At 44.8% G+C, this 23,669-nt stretch overlaps 3 protein-coding genes across 4 annotated transcripts in view; 2 read left to right on the plus strand and 1 right to left on the minus strand.

Annotated features, from left to right (window-relative positions):
- LOC139408407 (CDK5 regulatory subunit associated protein 2) overlaps positions 1-1,188 on the plus strand; it is a 79,080-nt gene extending 77,892 nt beyond the window's left edge. For both annotated transcript variants that reach the window (XM_071152255.1, XM_071152256.1), the window contains one exon: positions 325-1,188. In XM_071152255.1, the coding sequence (XP_071008356.1) occupies positions 325-461 (137 nt within the window). In that variant the 3' untranslated portion in view covers positions 462-1,188. The remainder of the gene's footprint in view (positions 1-324) is intronic.
- LOC139408408 (nucleoporin 188) lies at positions 974-21,898 on the minus strand. Its single transcript, XM_071152257.1, has 43 exons — positions 21,850-21,898; positions 20,496-20,575; positions 19,752-19,806; positions 19,563-19,636; positions 19,175-19,259; positions 17,359-17,439; positions 16,961-17,005; positions 16,743-16,835; positions 16,278-16,397; positions 14,332-14,543; positions 13,830-13,944; positions 13,442-13,642; positions 12,977-13,066; positions 12,729-12,794; positions 12,498-12,617; positions 12,281-12,407; positions 11,981-12,136; positions 11,654-11,780; positions 11,388-11,475; positions 10,627-10,703; positions 10,414-10,528; positions 9,975-10,095; positions 9,700-9,766; positions 9,319-9,444; positions 8,635-8,875; positions 8,103-8,309; positions 7,753-7,922; positions 7,208-7,345; positions 5,975-6,173; positions 5,696-5,773; positions 5,520-5,605; positions 5,179-5,324; positions 4,878-5,056; positions 4,249-4,449; positions 4,013-4,105; positions 3,622-3,774; positions 3,384-3,521; positions 3,159-3,233; positions 2,820-3,035; positions 2,478-2,609; positions 2,265-2,335; positions 2,055-2,184; positions 974-1,874 (listed from the first exon to the last, which is right to left on the minus strand). The coding sequence occupies exons 2-43, from the start codon at positions 20,519-20,521 to the stop codon at positions 1,707-1,709; spliced, it is 5,208 nt and encodes a 1,735-aa protein (XP_071008358.1). The 5' UTR covers positions 20,522-20,575; positions 21,850-21,898; the 3' UTR covers positions 974-1,706.
- On the plus strand, positions 20,784-23,632 carry LOC139408409 (dolichol kinase). The gene is made up of 2 exons (XM_071152258.1): positions 20,784-20,837; positions 21,677-23,632. Exon 2 carries the CDS (start codon positions 21,838-21,840, stop codon positions 23,407-23,409), a length of 1,572 nt encoding a protein of 523 aa, XP_071008359.1. The 5' UTR covers positions 20,784-20,837; positions 21,677-21,837; the 3' UTR covers positions 23,410-23,632.
- Positions 23,633-23,669: the final 37 nt, after the last annotated feature.

Genomic DNA, 23,669 nt, shown 5'->3' on the forward strand with positions numbered 1-23,669 from the left:
CTTAATCAGGTGTGCAGCCTTAGTGTTGCATGAAAAGAAGCACCGGACCCACCTGGCCCAAATGCATGCTGGTCATTCTCACAGGCCCATGCTGGGCTCGGTTGTTTCTCTGGTTGGTCTTTTGGATTCATATATTGCATGTTCTGTTGTCTAAGATTTACCACAAATTTTGATCAGTTGGAATTATAGGGGCATTCCACTGGATTTTCAGACCTCAATTTGAAAGCTCTCTGCATGGATCATAATGAAAAGAGACATTGATCAGCTATTGTTAGGACATTGCATGTGTATGGTTGGTTAACTGACCTATCCTTGCCTCTACAGGAGGTCCCGGTCAATGGTCAGTGACCATCGGTCCTTCAGGATCCTCCAAGGGAGTGAGTGTCCTCAGCCCTGCCAGCAGATACACTGAATCCCCAGAGGAGAGGAACAGTGACTCCTCATCCCACTGCAGCTACTAGAGCTGCCGATCCAATAAGTCTGCGGTGCCTGCCTCTCGTCACCTTCCTTTGTCTGCACTGATGTGTTATACAGTTTAGCAAAAGCATTACTGGTTTTCCCCTAATCTGTTCAAATTAAGGAAAAGGGACAAGGAGAGGTAGGCACTTTACTTCTCACTATTGAGATGTACCCCAACTGTCAGGGACACTGCCTTCAGGCCCCTCCCCTGCTCTAATACTGTCTGCTTGTTGAGTAACCTTACCCTGAGCTATGCAAATAGGACTGTACTTGCACACTTGCCTATGTTCGGTACAAAAGTTGTAAAAGGAAATGTAACATTCTATCCCTCTTGTAAATGTAATTTCTTAAGATTGTAATATCCTTTTTATACAATGGATGTCTTTCCCTGTCAATTGTGGGTTCTTGTTTGTATATTGTCCTGGGCTTCGGAGTGTAATGTCTCAATGTAATGTCCTCAAAACATGATAAACAAGTCAACACATTAACTATACATGAATACACAATCAAAATGTCATGTTCTACTAGGTATTTTATTAGCAAACCTGTTTTAATGTAGCAGTACGTGATGCACAAATAAGTCAGAAAATCCAAGCAACATTTTTAAAAGGAGAAAAAATCCCTGTCCAAGCGTTAGAAAAGTCAAAATGATATAGAAAACAGCAGATAAAGTAACTAGGCAGCTCATTACAAATGTATAAATTGATTAAATGTGGCGTCACAATTTGATATGGGTTTGATTTTTTGATACCAAAAGGTCTGTTGTCAGAAATGGCCTATAAAACTAGGCCGGTGGAAAGACTGGACACTGTCAACAAGACAGATGTTCAATAGCACCAAGATCTGTTACTACTGATTCTTTTAGAGGTAAATGTCTAGTCTCAATGGACTTTCTTTTAGCTAGCCCTTGTAAGCAGCTGTATCCTCTGTTTTGACATTCCCACTGAGGTCTAGTAGGCTATAAGCATGACAAATTGGAGATATGACCCATGTGTATGGGACATTTTCTGAACACCCAAAGCCCGATTGTTAGAATCTGGCACGTCAGGACTTTGTACAGCAGATTTGAAAGGTGACTGGCTTGACAAATATCACTTCAACTGAAAAGAATGAACCGACACTGTTGCACCGTGAAAAGTATAATTCAGAAGAGAATACGATAGCCATGTGTGACAAGAGTTTTTCAGGCCCATAACTTCTTAACAGGAAAACCTCCTGGCCCTAGTCGTACACTCCACGTGGTGGATCTACCTCTGTATGTGGCGTACGAAGGCCTGCACCAGCTGGATGAAAGGCTCCTGACCCTCGTGGCTGGCCTTAGCGCCTGGGGGCTGGGGAGATGGCAGCAGGCTGCTGGCCGGGGACGAGGGGGCGCCACGGCGGAAGTGACGGGACAGGCTGGAGAGGAGGGTGCTCTGGAGGGGAGACAGGCATCACATAATATATTAAAATAGCTTTTTTTTTTTTAAATGTTATATGAATTGCAGGCTACTAGAAACAAGACACTGAGCTGATGAGAACATATGGGACTGGAATGGCAAAGAACTAGTCTGGTGGTACTTTAATGATGCTTTGAGTTTGAATGAGTCACTTACCAGTTCAGAGCCAAGCTCCTGTTTGAGTCTCTGTTTGTCTCTGGGGGCGATGCTGGGGTCCTTCAGACAGCGGACGGCCTGGGAGATGAGCACGTAGAAACAGTTCTCCATGGTGAACATCAGCAGAGACCTGGAAGGATAGTCACACATACCAGTTAGAAATGACCAATATTACCACCAGTGCGAACAACTTTCTCTCTGTCTCCTTACTTGAGGGCTTGGGTTTCCTCTGACGAGGCCAGGGAGGCTACACTCAGAGAGGCTGGCTCCTTCTTCTCTACCTAAATACGGACAGAACACAGAAAGTCAAATGTACAGTACAATTTATATTTCCTAATTTGCAAGAAATAAAATAATTTCAATGACATCATAGTTTGACTTGGATCGAACTGAATGGATTTGAAATTATTGTCGGGGAACCACCTCTCCCAGCATGCTTAGGGCCACGTTGATGGTTGCCAGTAGGGTTCCAAAAGAGGGCGCCACGTCAGCGTCAAAGGCCGAGGTGGTGAAGCTCAGCACAAACAAGGTCCTGTACTCTGCCAGGTCCATACACTGTGTGTGACAATCTCAGTCAGTGAACATATGCTAACACGTTTCAACTTTAAAAGGCAGTTCAAACACATTCTTTATGTAGAAGCTGATGGTGCAGGATGTGAGTGTTTGGTAAGTTGTTAGAAGATTGAGCTAATGGAGTCGTGGGTATGATAGGAGTCACGGTTCAAACAGTGCAGATAGAGTTTTTAGAGACAGTGTTATTCTCACCTGGTCCAGTATTATCTGACAGCAGTCAGGGGTGAAGTGCTGCAGCGTGGCCAGAGTCTTACTGAGGATCTTCAGCAGGCTGCATTGCACTGCCAGCAGGGCCTTCTGCTCCGCCTCCTCCCTCTCCCCGCCCCCTCCTTCGGCTGCAGCTTTGGAGGGCGTCTGAGGATCTCTCTGGGCACGGGGGCCGGAGGGCAGCGCCTCCCCATTCTTAGCCTGGGGGACAAGACGTCCGGTAAAATAAATGGAAATAAGGAGAGTTCTCTAGACATTAATTCAACCTGGTATAACAAATTTGACTTCATAATCCCAGTAACAACATGGTAATGTCTGTCTGACCTGGAGGTAGTGATGAAGCATGTTCCTGCTGTGGAGGAGGTAGGTGCACGTCTGGCACAGGTAACACAGATTGATCTGCAGGTTGACAAAAAGTAAAAACCCAAGTTTTTATTGTTGTAAGCCAAAAATATATACTTTGGGGAAAAATAAAACAATCACAAACAGGGCATTTCATTCATTATTAGAGTTGAAGTGTAAATTTGGTGATGCTCAGTGCTGACTGACCTGTACATCTCGGAGCAGATGGGGCAGATGGAACTGCCACTCCTTACAGAAGCTGGACAGCTGCAGCAGGAAGCCCACTGTGTGGTCAGCCTCATCCAGACACACCAGACTCTGGACCGTCCGCACCGCATTCAGGCACTGACAGAAACAAAGAAAGAGGCTTTAGGATCCATATACAGAAAAGAAGAGAGATGGTGTACACACAGATGACAATTCACAGACAGGAACACACACACACCTGCAGTATGCGTTCCTGGTGCACTCCGACAAAGTCGAGGGCCTCGTTGATGAAGTTGTAGCGCAGCGTCTTGAGCAAGATCTCCATGAGGGACATAGAGAGGCGGTACACCCCCGGCCAGCAGGGAGCATCCTGGGACTTACGGGAGAAACCCTGACCAGGGAGATCAGGAAGAGAAACTAACGTTATAATACCACAGAGAGCACAAGCGCCTAACGTTAAAATAACACTACAACAATTCTTCAATGCAGTGTCAATTAATGATCGGTTTAGCATGTGTTCCAAATGGCACCCTATTCTCGACCAGACATATAAGCCCTGGTCAAACGTAGTGTACTTTTCAGGGAATAGGGTGCCCTTTGGGGCGTACAATGTTGTGCTTGTGTGTTACCTGTGAGGCTCCGTTAGAGGGCACTTCGTAGACACTGAGCAGAGGGAGACAGATACTCTGGATGACGCCGGCCCCGGCTACTGCTGCTGCACCCTGGAGGACAGGAGGGATGAAATATCCTTTATTACTAATGTGGTTGATAAAGCATTTAGTTATTTTGGTTTTTGCATTAGAAATCATGTCTAATATATCTGTCTTAGTAAATTATTTGGCAATGTAGTAGTGTGTGTGTGGACCTGTGGTGTGCGGGCTAGCGTGAGCAGCAGGTGCAGGGCAGCCTCGGTAAAGTAGAGGTTCTGTTTGGAGCGCAGGCTGAGTTCTAGAGCGCTGAGAATAGAGTGGAGAGCAGGAATCTTCCTCATCACTAGAACCCAGTGTTCCCCGTCCTCGTCGGCACGACACAGCTCCTTGGCCAGGTGTAAGGCCAGCACACACACCTGAGACAGAGAAAAGAAGAGGGAGAGCGAAAGAGGGGTGTGAATATGAATCGCCTCATCACTCAATGAATTACCAAGAAATCATGCAAATCTCTTTAAATCAAAACTTCTGATTCCACTCTTGCTTTACATAAACCAAAGCTAGAGATGATCCACAACAGACATGCTGACCTGCCCTGACCATGATCAAAGATTAGAATTTATTCAGCACATGCAGAGGTAATTCATTGCAGCTTACTATTTGGTTGGATGTGCCCTTTTTCAAAACACTTGGAGCAACAGTTATGCACTGTGTGTGTTTAGAAGAGTACAATTATTCTAGTGTTGCTTAAGGTCTGTTTTTATGCGGTTAAGCTGAAGAGAAATGTCCACATTACGTGAATAATAAAGTTAATCTCATTCTAAATTGCCGGCGCTGTGTGACTCACCCCGTCTCTCTGGTCCTTCTGGAAGCTGCGGACGGCGTCAGTCTCCATGCTGTCTTTGTCATCCGGGATGTCCCTCACCTGAGCCGCGTGACGAGTGCTGTCAATCAGTGCCAGCGCCTCGTCCTGCACCGTCTCACACACACAGAGCAGCAGCTGGGGCAGTTGGGAGATCTCCCCACCTGATCAATGTAATGAGCAATACTGTTAAGAGTACTCGACAAATCATGTACAATGAGTGTACAAAACAGTAAGAACACCTTCCTAATATTGAGTTGCATACACAGCGATTAGTCCCCCTCACCGTTGAGTCCCTGTATCTGAAGTGCAGAGATGAGGGCAGAGAACACCTTGGCCTTGGTACTCTCCATCAGCTGCTGGTCGCCCTGCAGGACACTCTCCAGGATCAGAGAAAGGGGGGCCAGTACGTCAGGGGCCGTGGCCACCACACTGCAGGGGTAAACAGGACAGGAGGACAGACAACAGTTGTTAGTGCTAAGACGTGCAGAAAGAGATTGATTATTAACAACCAATGTACTACCTCACTGAATTAGAACAGCTTTGAGATGATTTTCATTATCCTGATATTTCAACATGTGTGGACACAATGTACATCAATTCACACATGTGGGCACACACGCAAACCTTCTCCACTGTTTAAGCAGGATCAGCAGAAGAGTAGCCATCATGGATCCCAGACGTAGACAGGGCACAGACATGGGCACCAGCAACTAGAGAGAGAGAGGGGGGAAGTGATAGCTAATGAGTGAGAAGACAACAGAGATGAGAGATGAGAGCAGTTGTCATGGTGACTAACTCACAGCAGCTTTGGTCCCATCCAGCACGTCCATGAAGAGCTTAAGTCTGGCAGAGTCCTCCTTTAACTGCATCACATCCGACTGCAACCATCAGAACACATCAATGAACCAACCAACCACACTGATCGGCATAGTATCTTTCTTTTTACCTCCCATATATTTATGGGGTATTGTTTATCGCTTATGCATGTATTCATCATGGAATTCCTATGCCATGTTTGACAGAATTCCAGTGAATTTTTAAAAACTCCACAGTGGTGAATGGAGTGGTGTGTGACATACATGACTGGTGGAGAGGATGAGCAGCATCCGCCAGGCTGAGATGACCATCTGGGTCTCGGAGAACGAGTGCACGCCCTCTTCCTCCTCCGTCTCTGCCACGTGGACCACCAGGGACTTAACATACTGGGACCAGTACTCGTAGCGCCGCCCGCTGGAGAACTTCTGCAGTGCATCCTTCAGAGAGCGCTCCAGAGAGCCACTGGGGAAAAGAGAGGGCCATTCAGATAGAAGTATACTGTGTGGAACAGATATGAATGTCTGTCAGGTAGAATAGGGAATCGTGTCTGATCTATCCATTACATTTAAAACATTTCAACTCAAGTCAATCTCATATCTCAATGTATATTTTATTCATTTATTGTCACAGGTATTTGTTTAGAATTTCGCACCAGCCTGGTCTCAGACTAGACATAACATAATAAATGGAAATCCGGGACACTCAAATTAGTATGATATGTTACGTTTGTCATGGTTACATAAGACAAAACCGAAAGGAGAGTGGTTGGTCGGGGTGGTAAATAACGCGAATGTCTAGCATCCCAAAAGGTTGTATCCCAGAATCTCATCAAGGACAACGTCAGCATTTTAGCTAATTAACAACGTTTCAAATACTTTTTAGCTACTTTGCAACTACTTAGCATGTTGGCTAACCCTTCCCCTAACCCTTTAACTTAACGCCAAACATTAACCCAATATATCCAGTTGGCTTCCGAGTGGCGCAGATGTCTAAGGCACTGCATCTCAGTGCTAGAGGCGTCACTACCGACACCCTGGTTCGAATCCTGGCTGTATCACAACCGGCCGTTATTGGGAGTCCCATAGGGCGGCGCACAATTGGCCCAGCGTCGTCCGGGTTTGGCCGGTGTTGGCAGTCATTGTAAATAAGAATTTGTTCTTAACTGACTTTCCTACTTAAATAAATAGTTAAATAAAAATAAAGCCCTAACGTTAGCCAGCTAGCTTACATTAGCAACAAATTGTAAGTTTAGCAAATTCGTAGCACAGTGTACGAATTGTAATTTGTAACATGTCATGCAAAATGGATGATGGACATCCACAAATTAATACATAACAATTAAATGGAGTGTCCCGGATTTACACACAGAATAATACATAATGCAGAATCATATGCAGTTCGGTAGATAAAGCCCTTGATACCAGTAACAACTCAATCCACCAAATATACTGGCTTGCATTGCTGTATGTAGCTATAGAAACATGTAGCCTAGTTACCTGACTACATAGTAGATCTCAAGGCCGATGATTTTCATGACGAAGGCACAGGTCTCCAGAACACAAGGCTCAGTGATGTCTGAGGGGGCGGGAAGGGTTCCAAACAAAGGCGTGGTCAGGTTTTCCCAAAACCTCTCTCTGTGGGAGGAAACGTCATAGATTTAATACATACATTTATTAAGATGCCCATCAGCCAACACCGATGGCGCCACTTACTGGGGTCTGACAGATAATGTAAAAGGACATGAGACATAATTTACATACATATAAAAACAAAAACATGTAATGTGTGTGCATCTGTCAGTTACACATACATGTCAATACATGCACACCAAAAGTAGGTAACAAGGGGGAGAGACGTTGTGCCATGAGGTGTTACATGACATTTTTTATTTTATTTTATTTCACCTTTATTTAAATCACTTGAAACACACAACAAAAACAATGTTATGGCATAATCTCTCATGTTGGTGTGTTTGTGCATGCATGTTCAACCGTGTATCTCTGGCTGTGTTAGTGTGCCCAGGCAGCGTCAGCTCACTCACTTGGTGCGTAGGACAGAGATTGCGCTATCCCGTCGGTCCTGCCACAGGGCGTGGAGGAAGGCCAGGGCGGCGCGGTGCAGCAGGGGGGGACACCAATACTTCCCCTGCTGCCTGGAGTCAATCAGGTCCAACACAACCTGCAGACAGCTCCACTCACCCAGCAGAAACTCCTGGGAGGGAGAGAGAGAAAAGAAGAAAGACTTGTCTATTAAATTACTGAACTGAGTCTGGTATAAAGATTCAGAAACTCAAATAAAACTTAACTATACGTATTAAACATCAACACACAAGTCTAAGTCCTAATATGTTCCTGTCCTACGCTTAGACTGCCTGCTTCGCCCAGCTCTTACCTTTGACCCCTCTGCGCCATCCTTGACCTCCAGGTTGAGGAAGAGCTCGATGAGGCCCGGCTGGGTCTCCACGGCCACGGTGAGGAACTCCAGGATCATCACCTTGATCCTCATGTCCTCCGTCCTGCTCTGTAGCCGAGTCAGAAAGGCATCCCTGATGGCAGCCGCGTCACCGCCCAGGCAGGCGTACACCGACATGGGAGCCACCTGGAAACCAGAAGGTTACGTAAATATTACACTAGATCTTGAGAAACTGTAGTACTGTAGTCTTGTCAACAGAAATGGGAACATCTACCTCAACAGTGTCTCACTGCGTTCTCTTGCTCTCTACTTTTAAGCCCTGTAACAACTGGTGATGTAAAAAAAGACTCAATACATTTGATTGATTCATGTTTTTGCTCGCTAACCTCCAAACACTACCCAACAGAGAATGTGGCAAGTGTAACTTATGATGCTGCTCGAACTACGTTGGGATTTTCACTACCTTAGTTGATCGCTCTGATCATCATATGTGCAATGTGTGTTGAGTTACCGTGGCGAGCCTCTTGAGCAGCTGGATGGCGAGGCGCGGTAGGGCCGGGTCGTGTTTGTGGTAGATGTACTTGGCAAGCACGGCAATTAGGTTGCTGCCGTGGCCACCGTGCTGCGTCAGCGCCTGCTCCAGGGGCGAAACGGCGCTCGACGGTGGCTTGAGGCGGATCACGTTGTTGGTGACGGAGAAGGCCAGCTTGACCGTCTGGATAAGGATCTGACCTGGGCCCTCCGAGCCACCACTAGAGGGAGACACAGACAAGTTTAAATTAACATGGAAATCAGTTTCCAATTCACAAACAATAGAACATACAATGGGGCCAACGTACTTATTCAGTTATATAAACAGAATTCATTGTAAGTGGTCTAGGGTAGTCAAACGGTCTAAGCTGCTGCCTCTGAAGCACAAATTACCGCTGCAGCATGGATTTCAATCCGTCCCACTGCATTTCAGAAAACGCTCCATCTTTCCTCTGTACTTCTGTCCTCTCCAATAAAAAAATACTTGAGTGGGACTGCCCCACTCTTAAAAAAAAAGAAAGCTGTGGCAACTCTATATCCACTGCTTTTCTATCTACATGCAATGTTCTGAACCGGTCTCCCCCTCCTGAGACACTATGATACAAAGACCACTGTAGCAGAGTGGTCAGCTGTAGACACGCCATGGTGTAGAGTGACACGTTACCTGCTGGGCTGAGCAGCCAGGACCACGTCTATGGTGTCCACTCCCACCCCCATGATATTAACCACCGCCTGGCCAGCCTCGGTGTTAGCCAGACTGTAGATACACAGAGACTGGAGGGTTGGCGTGCTGGGGGAGAGATAGAGAAAGGTTAAAATATGACACCAATCCTTTTCTGTTTGATAGTAATACTATGGGGTTAGGCTCCATCTGGGTCTACAGAGTCCTGTCAGTCTGCAACGCACTATTCAGATGTGCGTTTTACTCAGTCCCAAATTCAATAACCAGCAATTCAGACGGACAAGAAGCATTTAGTTTCTTAGTGATGTAATGTCTGTTTAGGTAGAATAAGGAATGTTGTTTTGATATGCACAGCAGCCCTACCTGCCACTAGCCTCTCCCTCTGGACTGAGGTTCAGGATGGCATGGACCAACTCCAGGATCAGACAACCTAGAGGATTCAGAATGTTTTTCAGTCTGACAGTAGTTTTACAGCCAGCCCTTTCAATAGGGCTAAGGCCACCCTCAACTGTGGGCCCTGGTCAAAAGTAGTGCACTATAAAACGAGAACAGAGTCCAATTTCAGACAAACATTGCACATATTCTAAAAGGGATATCACTGATGTAGTTGACCACCATAGACTTGTGAAGGTACTCACCAATCCTCTCTCTGACTCCATGGGTGTTGTAGCGCCACTTGTGGTAGGTGGGCAGCATCTCCTTCAGCACCAGCAGCACACAGGGGATGAGGCCCTTGTCCTGGGTGCTGCCCAGCTGGCCCTGAGGGCAGGAAGGACACACAGTCATTACAACTACTGATAGTCAGCCAGCCGCTCAATGCCAAATAAACTCCAAGCCCCTAAACACAAGACCTTTGTGGAGATTGAGGAGTGGAGAAGTGTTATGATAATGTATTGTCTGTTTTTGTCTTGTCTGTACGCTTATTTTATTTTCCCCCTTTAAAAACAGATTTACTTGAAACGGCTATATAATGCCCCATATAAAAGAAAGACATTGAGATGGGATAGATGTAAGCTATTTTTTGGGGGGTTGATGAGCCATTACTAGACTGTTAATAGAATAGAGAGAGCGAGATACCTTGACCAGGGTGGTGACGAGGCGCAGGAAGGCGATGGTCACAGCGTACTCCCCTCTGGGCTGCTCAATCAGGACCAGCAAGTTGCCGTAGTTACCCGCCTTCATCCCCTCAGCACTGGATATATACAAATACATAATATTAACTATGACCAAACAAGACCCCTCAAAGACTTCCCCCCCCCTGTGAATATGATATGGTGTGACACAACCTACCTGATGGACTGTGCCATATTGGTCAGAGGGGAGGAGGCGAAGGGCAGAAAACCAGTGTGGTGCAAGCTGGACCAAACCTACTCAGAAAGTAGAGGGGGCATAACAATACACACATTAAGGAATGGTAAAGGTCAATTTTTATCTCAATATCAAATAATTTCTTGTTAACAATTAAATACCTGTGATTGTTTTCAATTAAATGATCAAAAATAGCTTCTTATCAAAGAGCACTTTCTCAAGCAATAATTGTATTTTATTATCTGGGAGTGGTTAGGAGGGGATAACTGAAAACAGCTTTTATTGGCAGAGAGGTTTGGAACTCTTTCCTATTGGTCTATTAACAAAATGTACCACCTAGTGATATCACCAGGCAGGCCAAAACTCCATCCCACCAAAACAGGATGACATTTCAGGTGGTCTTTTCAAACAGATCTTACAATAAAAAAGGCAATTTTCACAGTATTACTCCAACCTCAGTGTGGAAATATATATAAAACACACAGGAAATCATGTTTTTGACTGCACATGTCCTTTAAGTCTGTTGGAGGCTATGAGGCCCCTCAGAGCCGCGTAGAGCAGGGTTTCCCAAACTCGGTCCTGGGCCCCCCTACACAACGGACTCAAATAACCAACTCGCCATCAAGCTTTGATTATTTAAAATCAGCTGTGTCGTTCTAGGGCAAAAACCAAAATGTGCACCCAGGGGTAGCCTCAGGACTGCGTTTGGGAAAACCTGCTCTACCAGACCATCTGTAACCCACCTTGCCAGGCATCCTAGCAGCCAGGACGATGAGGCAGTTCGCACAGGACGCTATCACATCCACTGGAGGGTTGATGACTGACGTCAACCTAACTCAAAGACAACACAATATTCTCAAATAATCCATGAATACAAAGTACCAACAAATACAAAATACTTACAAATCAACTTTGAAGGGAGCCCAAACAAGCTTATCATTATTCCATGTGAAATATATGATTACTGTCCATGACAGAGTGATAAAGAGATGTGTGTGTTGCATCTCACCTCTGCAGTAACATGTAGATGCGTGAGGTGAGGGGCAGCAGACAGTCAGACACGGTCCAGTCTGTGCTGATCATCTTATGGACCAGGTCCAGGATGGGCTTCACACGCTCACAGTGCAAGATCACATCTGGACCAGGGAGAGAATCACACACACATATTCACATACACTGAAACAAAAACTCTTGTATTGAAGGATCTCTGCTGATAGAGAAATTATTTGAGTGTGTGTGTACTGTATGTTTGAGGTTGCATTTGGGTATATAGTATGACTTGACCTGTGTAAGTATATGTGTGGGTCTGTAAATGTGCCTGTATTTATCTAGTTACCTGCAGTAGAGACAACGTGGAGCAGCATCTCTATCTCACAGGTGAACAGGATCCAGGCACTGTAGGAGTAGTCCCAGCGCACCACGTAGCCCTGCTCCCCCACAGCCACCTGACCGAGCACACCCTGAGGCATCCGCAGGTTAGTCTGGCCCAGGCCTGACGGACAGAGGGAGAGATCTCAATCATAAATATTTGAAGAAATGTAATGAAAGACAATTACTTAAAGACTATAACATCACAAAAATATTTATATTTATTTTTTTTAATTTTTTTTTATTCTAACAAGCAGCCTAAACACACCGAGAGGGTAGAGGAGTTTTGGTGCTTGTCTCCTCCACAGTGTCTCGTCGTCTCTAGAGATGACGTCATTGGGCTTTGTTTTGTAGACCTCGGTGTAGAACGACATCTTGTCCAGGAAAATGTACACCTAACACACAGACACATGAATCAAGTGTAACCACAGACACATTAATCAAGTGTAACCACAGACCAGCAGAACGGTTTGTGTAATCAATACCTTCTTTGCAGTGGACTTATCTGACAGGAGCGCAGTAAGGAGCTGCAACAGCATACCAGTCTTGTGTGGGAACATTCCCATTGCGCTATCCAGGATCATTCCCAATCCCATAGTGGGCTTCTGGGAAAAGCATTCAAAAAGTCATTATTAGGAAATTTAGCTAGAGACATATTCTTGGAGTGATTTCACATCCGTCACGAAGCAGAATCGGTTTAATTAATTTCTCCTCACCGTTTCCCAGAAGAGCTCAGCCAGACTGGGCGCAGAGAGGACTTCACACGCTGCATTTATTAGATGCTATGGGGGGGGGGGACCATTCAATCATTAATCTGTGATATTATTTATCAGTATCATTAGGAATGTGAAACTATGCAGAATTCTTAAGTCATGAATCTGTGATATCACTGAACAGGCTGTGCTACAACTCAACATTATCGTTACTTGTCTGAGCCTCAATGTGCGATAGCAAGGCCTGGTACCTGTTGGCTGCCCAGCGTCTCCTCTTCAAAGGAGGTAATGACAAAGGAGAGGAGGCCGTAGATACACATCCTGGCTGTACTGGCTGTGCACTGTGGGAGGAGGAAACATAACGGCAGGTGTGGTTAGAGCATTGGGCCAGTAACCGAAAGGTTGCTGGATTGAATCCCCGAGCTGAGAAGGTAAAAATCCGTTATTTTGCCTCTGAACAAGGCAGTTAAACCAACTGTTCCTAGGCCATCATTGAAAATAATATTTTTTTCTTAACTGACTTAACCTAGTTAAATAAATGTTCAATAAATACAAAAAAATGAAAGCAGAATATTTCTGAAACATTGTGTGAATAATTCTTGCAGGTTGTGCGTGTTGTGCTGTATGCGTATGTAAAATGTGTCTGTGTGTGCTGTCCTGTGCTAGGTGAGCGTTTTGTTGTGTGTGTATTTTTATTATCATGTGTGTGTTCTTACATTATTCCCAGTGCCTCCCAGACCCTGCAGCATGGTGGTGAGGTACTGAAACACCCCCAGTTGTAGGGAGGTGTTCCCGATGCGTCTGATGACAGGGCTGGACTCATCTGGGCTCAGGGTGTGTCTCAGCAGGACCCAGGCCAGCAGCACTGGCCCGTGGTGAGGGATGTCACCAAACGTCAGCAGCATCTGGTCCATCTCCTGGTGGGTGACAAAGTTGACAATAATGAGAGTCACTTATTGATCAATTGCAAAGTATTCCCCCATCGAACTGATCGTCAAAACTACTACTTCCAGAACATTTCAATCTGAACTAGCTCATTCTGATAACAAAACTGGTGTATACACGTCAATTCCAACAGTACATGTAAAGGTGTTCAGTGTTTACCTTGCTGATGGCAGGGGTGTTGGAGAACTGGTGCTGCTCCGTGCGGTCCTCTAGGGCACACTTGTGGAGGAAGTCTATGTCCATGCCTTCCACCAGGATCAGACAGCTGAAGTACCTGCAAGACAGAAGGAGAGATACATTAACAAGAGGGAATATCTTAAGAAAATATTATTGTTCTTTAATTAAGCTGAATCCCTTGCCCAAGCCAAAGCAACAAATGTAGCAATTATCCTGAAAATGTAACCTACTTAAATCTGTCTGACCAATAAAGATGCCATTAGGAAGTAGCTAGCTGGCTATGTAGATTTACATCCAGTACAGTGTATTCGCTAATGCTCTGCCATTCTGTTTACAAATGAATTGCTAAAGGAAACAAATGTAGCTTGCAATCTTCTAAAATGTAGGCCATGTCCCTAACCCCAGATCAATATAGAGGCCAACAAGAAGTAGCTAGCTATATGAATATTTCCATCCACTCCAGTGTATTAGTGCTGTGACTGACCCGATGCGATCAACCAGGGCATCCATGCTCTTGTCTACCAGGTGTCTGTTGGTCTGGCGAAGGCCGAAGCCCTGCTCCTTGAACATCTTGGTGAAGCTGAGCAGGTCTCCGGGACCCATCTCAAAGTAGGCATAGTACAGGAACAGGATCTCCAGCAGCAGGGACTGCTCCCTCAGACACTGCAGGAACCAGCGGGACACCTGCCTCTCCGTCTGACCAGAGAGAAACATGATTGATTAAGAAAGATGCACATAATAGAAATAAGATACAATATATAACTGATAAAAACCTTTGATTTCCTGGATTAAAGTCACAGCACCTGGTTTAAATACAACACCAATCAAAAGTTTGGACACACCGACTGATTCCAGGGTTTTTCTTTAATTTTACTATTTTCTACATTGTAGAATAATAGTGAAAACATCAAAACTATGAAATAACACATATGGAATCATATAGTAACCAAACAAGGGTTAAACAAATGGCAGAGGTTTGGCATTCTCTCAACCAGCTTCATGAGGTAGTCACCTGGAATGCATTTCAATTAACAGGTGTGCCTTGTTAAAGGTTAATTTGTGGAATTTCTTTCCTTCTTAATGAGTTGTGTTGTGACAAGGTAGGTGTAAAATATATAGTCCATATTATGGCAAGAACAGCTAAAATAAGCAAAGAGAAACGACAGTCCGACATCACTGAACTTCATGTCTTAAAGTATACCTGGATAACTTCAATAACTTGAAAATTTCTTCAAGTGCAGTCGCAAAAACCATCAAGGGCTATGATGAAACTCGCACTCATGATGACCGCCACAGGAAAGGAAGACCCAGAGTTACCTCTGCTGCAGGAGATAAGTTCATTAGAGTTAACTGCACCTCAGATTGCAGCCCAAATAAATGCTTCAGAATTCAAGTAACAGACCCATCAACATCAACTGTTCAGGAGACCGCGTAAAGCAGGCCTTCATGGTTGAATTGCTGCAAAGAAACCACTACTAAAGGACACCAATAAGAAGAACAGACTTGCTTGGGCCAAGAAACACGAGCAATAGACATTAAACCGGTGGAAATCTGTCCTTTGGTCTGATGACTCCAAATTTGAGATTTTTGGTTCAAACCGCCGTGCCTATGTGAGACGCAGAGCAGGTGAACGGATGATCTCCATGAAGCATGGAGGAGCTGTGATGGTGCGTTGGAGGTGACACTGTCGGTTATTTAATAAGAATTCAAAAAGGTACACTTAACCAGCATGGCTACCTCAGCATTCTGCAGCGATACACCATCCCATCTGGTTTGCGCTTAATAGGACAATCATTTGTTTTTCAACAGGACAATGACCCAACACACCTCCAGGCTGTGTAAGGGCTATTTGACCAAGAAGCTGAGTGATACAGTGCTGCATCAGATGACCTGGCCTCCAGAATCACCTGACCTCAAACCAATTGAGATGGTTTGAGATGAGTTAAACCGCAGAGCGAAGGAAAAGCTGCCAACAAGTGCTCAGCATATGTAGAAACTCCTTCAAGACTGTTGGAAAAGCATTCCAGGTGCTGCTGGTTGAGAGAATGCCAAGAGTGTGCAAAGCTGTAATCAAGGCAAAGGGTGCCTACTTTGAAGAATCTCAAATATAAAATATATTTGGATTTGTTTAACACTTTTTTGGTTACTACATGATTCCACATGTTATTTCGTTGTTTTGATTGTCTTCACTATTATTCTACAATGTAGAAAATAGTAAAAACAAAGAAAAACCCTGGAATCAGTAGGTGTCCAAACTTTTGATTGGTACTGATGGTGGAAAACATTTCCACAAGATAATGTTGAAAACATTACGATAAGAACTTATGGAGAGTTTGAGATACCCATATTTACTTCAAGCACTGAGGAGTCAATCAAATCCTAAACTCAATGTCTAACTTGGAATAGGGTAGTAAAGAATGTAGTTCTAACCATGAGGTTGCCATGCGTCTCCCATGTCGGGGATTCAGCTTTGAACAGGGTCTCAAACTGCTTCTGGTAGTTATTGACCAGGTCCTTCTCCAGCTTGTTCACACAGTTGGAGTACTCCACCTGCACCCAAAGCAAAAAAACAACAATTGATTCAAAGTTGTCATACCTTTTTTAAAATGTTTACACACTTCCATGTCTAAACTGTACTATTTGTAACCTGTACCATTGTATGCTTCACTGTTATTTCCCATAATTGGTATCAATAAATGTAAACACAGGTTACAATGTGTTAGATATACTGTAAAAGATCATAGCTACTACAAATAGCCAATCAGGAACATTGGCCTGTACTGTATTAGCATCAAATGAGCTTACCAGCAAATGAGCTTACACATACATACAGATGGGTCTAGTGTAACATTGGACCACAGTGTAAGTCCTAGCAGACAGAAGGGAGCTCCTTACCCTGTAAGGGTGTCTCTCATCCTGAAAGTACGTCAGCAGGAGGAGGACGCATCGCAGATGACACACACGCTCCTCATAGTAATAGTCAGCGATCTGAACACACAGACACACACTCAAAGAATCAGTGTATAAGCCTATCAATTGACCTGATTATGCTTTATGAGCTGGTGAAATAGAATTCCAGCAAACTTAGGTAGCTTTTGGGAGCTTGTACTAACCTTCAGAAGTAGGGCTTGGCTCGGTCTCTCATCCTGCAGAACATCCTACGAGGGGGCAGATAAGATATCTCTAGTCAAGGTTCATGGGGCAGGTTCTCTAGTCAAGGTTCATGGGGCAGCATTGGACTAGTAACCGAAAGGTTGCAAGGTCGAATCCCATAGCTGACAAGGTAAAAATCTGTCGTTCTGCCCCTGAATAAGGCAGTGTTCCTAGGCCATCAATGAAAATAAGAATTTGTTCTTAACTGACTTGCCTAGTTAAATAAAGGTAAAAAATAAATAAACAAACATGTCTAGACTGACAATATTTAGTAGTAAATATTGTCAGTTATCTGATATTTTTTCTGAATCTAGTATCACTACACACAGAGCAAGAGAGAGCGAGGTAGCGAGACTACCTTCAGTGTGTTGCGGGTCCCTCTGTAATCTTCTTGAAGGTAACATTGTAAAATCTGTACACTCTGCTGTTGATCCAGACCCTGGAAAAAAAGAAGCGTGTTAATAAATTCCACAAAGGAAAGGAATTACAACTGTTAATCATACCCTGTTCATATACTGTATTCAAGTTAATTGGTGTTGTGTCTCCATGCATCATCACACTACATACAGTGCCTTGCAAAAGTATTCACCCCCTGTGGCATTTTTCCTATTTTGTTGCATTAGAACCTGTAATTGAAATAGATTTTTATTTGGATTTCATGTAATAGACATAGACAGAAAGACAGAATAGTCCAAATTGGTGAAGTGTAAAAATGTACTTGTTTCAATTTTATTTTTATTAAGTTAAAGTGGTGCGTGCATATGTATTCGCCCTCTTTGCTATGAAGCCCCTAAATAAGATCTGGTGCAACCAATTGCCTTCAGAAGACACATAATTAGTTAAATAAAGTCCTCCTGTGTGCAATCTAAGTGTCACATGATCTCAGTATATACACACACCAGTTCTGAAAGGCCCCAGAGTCTGCAATACCACTATGAAGACCAAGGAGGTCTCCAAACAGGTCAGGGACAAAGTTGTGGAGAAGTACAGATCAAGGTTGGGTTATAAAAAAATATCAGAAACTTTGAAGATCCCATTAAATCCTTTGTTAAAAAATTGAAAGAATATGGCACCACAAACCTGCCAAGAGAGGGCTGCCCACAAACTCAAAGACCAGGCAAGGACGACATTAATCAGAGGCAACAAAGAGACCAAAGATAACCCTGAAGGAGCTGCAAAGTTCCACAGCGGCTAATGGAGTATCTGTCCATAGGACCACTTTAAGCCGTACACTCCACAGAGCTGGGCTTCAAGGAAGAGTGGCCAGAAAAAATAAGAAAACACATTTGGTGTTTGCCAAAAGGCATGTGGGAGACTCCCCAAACATATGGAAGAAGGTACTCTGGTCAGATGAGACAAATTGAGCTTTTTGGCCATCAATGAAAACACTGTCTGGCGCAAACCCAACACCTCATCACCCTGAGAACACCATCCCCACAGTGAAGCATGGTGGTGGCAGCATCATGCTGTGGGTATGTTTTTCCATCAGGGACTGGGAAACTAGTCAGAATTGAAGGAATGATGGATGGCGCTAAATACAGTGAGATTCTTGAGGGAAACCCGTTTCAGTCTTCACGAGATTTGAGACTGGAACGGAGGTTCACCTTACAGCACGACAATGACTCTGAGCATACTGCTAAAGCAACACTCAAGTGGTTTAAGAGGAAACATTTAAATGTCTTGGAATGGCCTAGTCAAAGCCCAGACCTCAATCCAATTGAGAATGTGGTATGACTTAAAGATTGCTGTACACTAGCGGAACCCATCCAACTTGAAGGAGCTGGAGCAGTTTTGCATTGAAGAATGGGCAAACATCCCAGTGGCTAGATGTGCCAAGCATATCGAGACATACCCCAGGAGATTTGCAGCTGTAAAAGGTGGCTCTACAAAGTATTGACTTTGGGGGGGTGAATAGTTATGCATGCTCAAGTTCTGTTTTTGTCTTAATTATTGTTTTGTTGCACAGAAAATAATTTGCATCTTCAAAGTGGTAAACATGTGTAAATCAAACGATACAAACCCCCCAAAAATGAATTTTAATTCCAGGGTGTAAGGCAACAACATTAGAAAAATGCCAAAATAATACCTGTTTTTGAAATGCATCATTACACTATACAGTATCAGTATATCTGACTTCATTCACTATCCCGTCAGATAATTTCAGCATTCCTTACCAACAGTTTACTGATCCTCAGACCAAAATCCTTCAATGGTTGGGCCACATCTTTGTCCGCTTTCAGTTTTTCGGCCGCTGATGAACTAAAACAAGGAAAAAATGTCAAACATAATTTGGTCTATCGACAATTTTTATTTATTTTACCTTTATTTAAATAGGCAAGTCAGTTAAGAACAAATTCTTATTTTCAATGACGGACTAGGAACAGTAGGTTAACTGCCTGTTCAGGGTCAGAACGACAGATTTGTACCTTGTCAGCTTGGGGATTTGAACTTGCAACCTTTCGGTTACTAGCCCAACACTCTAACCACTAGGCTACCCTGCCGCCCCGACAAGCTTAACTATTTCGTATTGGATCATTTAAATAGTTAGATTGCACAGCATACCTGGGTGTTTTGTAGTAACACAGCCCTTGAAGTAATCGTTCCCAATTTCGATCTAGTTCTTCCTCTATTTGAGCCTTCATCCATCAAGGATGGATGTAATATTGAAGGGAAAAAAGCACAGTGGCAGACATTGTCAGACTTTTTTTAAATATAAAATATATGATAGGTGAGGAAATAAAGGCTACCTACCGGTTCCCTCAATGCAGATCTCCCCAGTAAGATAGTCCATAACTCTCGGCTGCTCCTGCCAAAGCAAAACAATTCCATAGTTCCCTAGATAGTATTTTTCAGGTGGTTAAACTCATAGTTAACTGTTCAAATCAGAGTTATGGCTTTAGTGGCATAACGGCAAATATGGTTTAAGTTAGACATATAGCTATTAAAACGTAACTTCATAAAAGTGCAGTGAGTGGCCACAGTTAGAACAAAGCTAACTAATAACAAGTGTGCTATGATGTTTGTTATTGTGAACCAGCTGTCAACTCCCTCAAGCTGACTAGGTAGCTAATTAGCTGTACCAGTTTAATACGCATATTCAGCATTAACGTTATGTTTAGTTAGTTAGCTAGCTAGCTAAATTATCAGGTAAATGTTTTTATGACGAATACATGTCTGAAAGTGTATTCCCAGACAAATGCCAGTTGTACGCTAACTAAGCTTGCTAGTTCACGTCTCGTTGATGCATGCTGCTGTCGTCATGCGTTTGGAACTGTGTAACAGACCGCGCTATCATGCCATTCAAATGTATTTAGCAAGCATGTTAAGGAGCTAGCAACTTGCTACTACTAGCAACTAGTTCCCTCCAAAGGAAGCTTTCACATTGCTGTACAAATTTAAGTACAATTTCTAAATTAAAGCATATGTTAAACTTTACTCATGAATTCGAAAGCTATAATGGTCAAAGTATACATAAATTGTATTTCATTTAGTTACCTCACATACATCTCCGAGTCCGCCATCTTCTCCCTGCAACGTGACGTAACTTGTCTGCGACATGGACCCCATCACGTGACCTGTAGATGTTATGGTTATAGTTATGATTTTAAATGTATATAAATACCAAACATTTACCATTCCCATGAAATTAAATATATAATAAGAAAATATCGCACATCGTGCACCATAAATAAAGGTTTCATGTACCACGTGACATGGCTGTCAATATGGCCACCTCCTACTGGGTATGAGGAACGCCAGCTGATTGGGCAGAATATAATAGTCGAAAGATCAGATATCGCTTTACTCATTTATCCTGATATGTGCAGTATTTACCGGGTAAGTCTATTTGTGATGCTTTCAATTCATTTTAAATAGCCGGTATTCGACCATTAAACGGTTATCTGAACGAGAACTCAACTCAGTACATTTGTCAGATTATTTTTTGCTAACGTTAACTAGGATGCGGGGTCGCTGCATCGGCTGAAATTGCATTCAAGCATTTCTCACTACAGTGAGAGGGATCTGTAGCAAGGCCACGTTATGTAGCATTTCAAATGCATAAAGCCGAAAAGCTATTTGATATCTCGAATGATCATGAATTAACGCTTGTTACCATAAATCGTTCGTTTTAAAGATACCGTATAAATAATTGTAACCCTCACCACCTCTTGTATGAGAAAAAGGTTGGAGTTAAGGCATTTCTACTTGTCTAGACTTGCCCTTTTGTATTGTCATCTCTAGACTTTACTGTCTAGTACAATTTCTGGTAAATAATTCATCCATAGCAATTATTAGTCATGATCACTTTTAGCTACATGACAGTTCATTTGGGAGTGAATGCTAAGTGTGGCAATCGGTCATGGGCATTATGCCGCGTTCACATACTAGTCGAATCTAGAAAATTTCCAGTTATACACGTGTGATGTTTAACCAGTTAGCATGTCGGACATTTCCGAGTTTCCTAATTCGACTGGCGACTGAACGCGGCGTTAGTCAGTGGGCCAAGGTTCAGTGCTATTTCAACAGTCGATATGGGGTGTGGATCTTTTGAAATAAGTGTGAGTGTAATGGGAAAACAATGGTTTAATTTTTCTAATATATTCAACGTTTTGATTCTCATTAAATTGTTTTTCACTGTATTTTGCTTCAGCCATTTTGATACTTTGTCTTCACAGATACAGGACAGGCCTAAGATTGTGGACTAAAATAAGAACTAACCATGATGTGTGCCGCAGAAAGGAATTGACAGACCTTTTTAAATAAGAGATTTGTGTTCGAGCTGGAGTCCTCTGCCGTGAACCGCCCCCCCTCCCTGTCTTCTCCCCCGATTGCAACCATGCAGACCAACCCGGTACTAGTGGAGTCTGCAGTGGTCTTCTCTGTGGTGATGTGTGTCCACATGGCCGTGTGGAACCAGCACTCCTGGTGCTGCGTGGCCCTGGTCATCCAGGCCTTCTACGTGCAGCACAAGTGGGACCGCCTGCTCCGTAATGGCAACGCCGTCTTTCAGTGGCGCCTGTCAGCCAACAGCGGCATCGTCCCAGCCGTCATGGTGATGCCCCTGCTGGGTGTGGCGCTGCGGGAGAAGTGCGCCGCCTCGGGGAACGTCTACTTTGAGCGTTTCTCCATGGTGGTCACAGTGACAGGCATGATGCTGGCACTGTTCCTGTCGCTCCTCGCGCTGGGCATCACAAGGCCCGTGCCCACCAACACATGCGTGATTGCGGGTGTGGCGAGCAGTGCCATCCTGTACACAGTGAAGCAGACCCTAACGGTGTCGGAGGTGATTGAGGTTCTGGAGGTGCTGCTGATATTCGTCTACCTGAGTCTGATCGTGCTCTACCTGCTACCGCGCTGCTTCACGCCCGGCGAGGCCCTCCTCATCGTCGGGGGCATCAGCTTCATCGTCAACCAGCTCATAAAGCGCTCACTCAACATGGCTGAGGTCAAAGGGGAGCCTGTCCACTACTTCCTGCCCGTGGTGGTGGTAGGATCTCTTCTCCTAGGGGTGTTTTTCGCCCTGCTCTTCTGCTTCATGGAGTCTGAGACCTGGGTGTCGTCACTCTTCTTCCACATGATGACGGCTGTGCTGGGCCTGGGGATCCTCATGCCCTGGCTCTCCCTCCTCATCCGCCGCCACCCCATCATGTGGCTGCTGGACTTTGTGACTCTGAACGACAAGCGTCTGTGCCTGCTGGGGTACTGGGTGCTGTTGGCCACACTGGCCACCCTGGTTGTGCTGCACCAGAACTACCAGCGCCAGTCAGGCTCCAAGAAGCACCAGGCCTCTACGGTAGTCAGAAAGTACTTCCACCTCATTGTAGTAGCCACCTTCGTCCCAGGCCTGGTGTATGACCGCCAGCTCCTACACGTGGCGTCCGTGGGCTGCCTGGGGGCCTTCCTGCTCCTGGAGTATGTGCGCTACTTCCGCATCCGCCCGCTGGGTCAACTCCTCCGTCAGTTACTCACCCTGTTCCTGGACGAGCGTGACTCTGGACCTCTCATCCTCACCCACATCTACCTCCTCCTGGGCATGTCCCTGCCTATCTGGCTGTTCCCGGGGCCCTGCGCCCCCAAAGGCATCCTGCCCGGGGCAGGGGGCCTGGTGCCCTACGCCGGGGTGCTGGCGGTGGGTGTGGGGGACACAGTGGCGTCGGTGTTCGGCAGCAGCATGGGCGAGATCCGCTGGCCGGGCACCAAGAAGACAGTGGAGGGCACAGCCACGTCGGTATTTGCCCAGATCATCGCTGTGGCTATCTTCCTCATATTCGACCCCACCATCAATCTGAACTCCACCTACTCATGGATCGTGGGCTCCATCACCATGGTAGCCATGCTGGAGGCCTACACCTCGCAGATAGACAACCTGCTGCTCCCGCTTTACCTCTTCATCCTGCTGCTGCTCTGATGGCCCCCGTGGAGCACCGCACACAGGTCATGTTTGAGATCGACTACCTTGCAGTCGGCGGCGGCAGACTGACAGATCTGCAAATCATAGTGAGTATCCGTTTAGGATGCAAGGCGATTTGTAGATCAGTTGGTCTCCTCAGTCTGTGATCAGCAGCTGAGCAGATGCACTTAAACACAGCCACACGGTGACCTCTTGACCAGAGGTCAGAGTGGAAAGGCTAACCAATGTAATTTCTGAATTTTAAAGTCTAAGGGAAT

The sequence above is a fragment of the Oncorhynchus clarkii genome, chromosome 5 (genome assembly GCF_045791955.1).
Source record: "Oncorhynchus clarkii lewisi isolate Uvic-CL-2024 chromosome 5, UVic_Ocla_1.0, whole genome shotgun sequence".
NCBI classification, from domain to species: Eukaryota; Metazoa; Chordata; class Actinopteri; order Salmoniformes; family Salmonidae; genus Oncorhynchus; species Oncorhynchus clarkii.

Excerpts from the sequence above, each read along its gene's own strand:
- LOC139408408 (XM_071152257.1), bottom strand. The coding sequence starts at position 20,521 with ATGGCGGACTCGGAGATGTATGTGAG. Across the intron at positions 5,057-5,178 it reads TCAGATACAGGGACTCAACG|GTGGGGAGATCTCCCAACTG; the intron begins GTGAGGGGGACT and ends TACATTGATCAG. Across the intron at positions 4,450-4,877 it reads AGAAGGACCAGAGAGACGGG|GTGTGTGTGCTGGCCTTACA; the intron begins GTGAGTCACACA and ends TCTCTGTCTCAG.
- LOC139408409 (XM_071152258.1), top strand. The coding sequence starts at position 21,838 with ATGCAGACCAACCCGGTACTAGTGGAGTCTGCAGTGGTCTTCTCTGTG.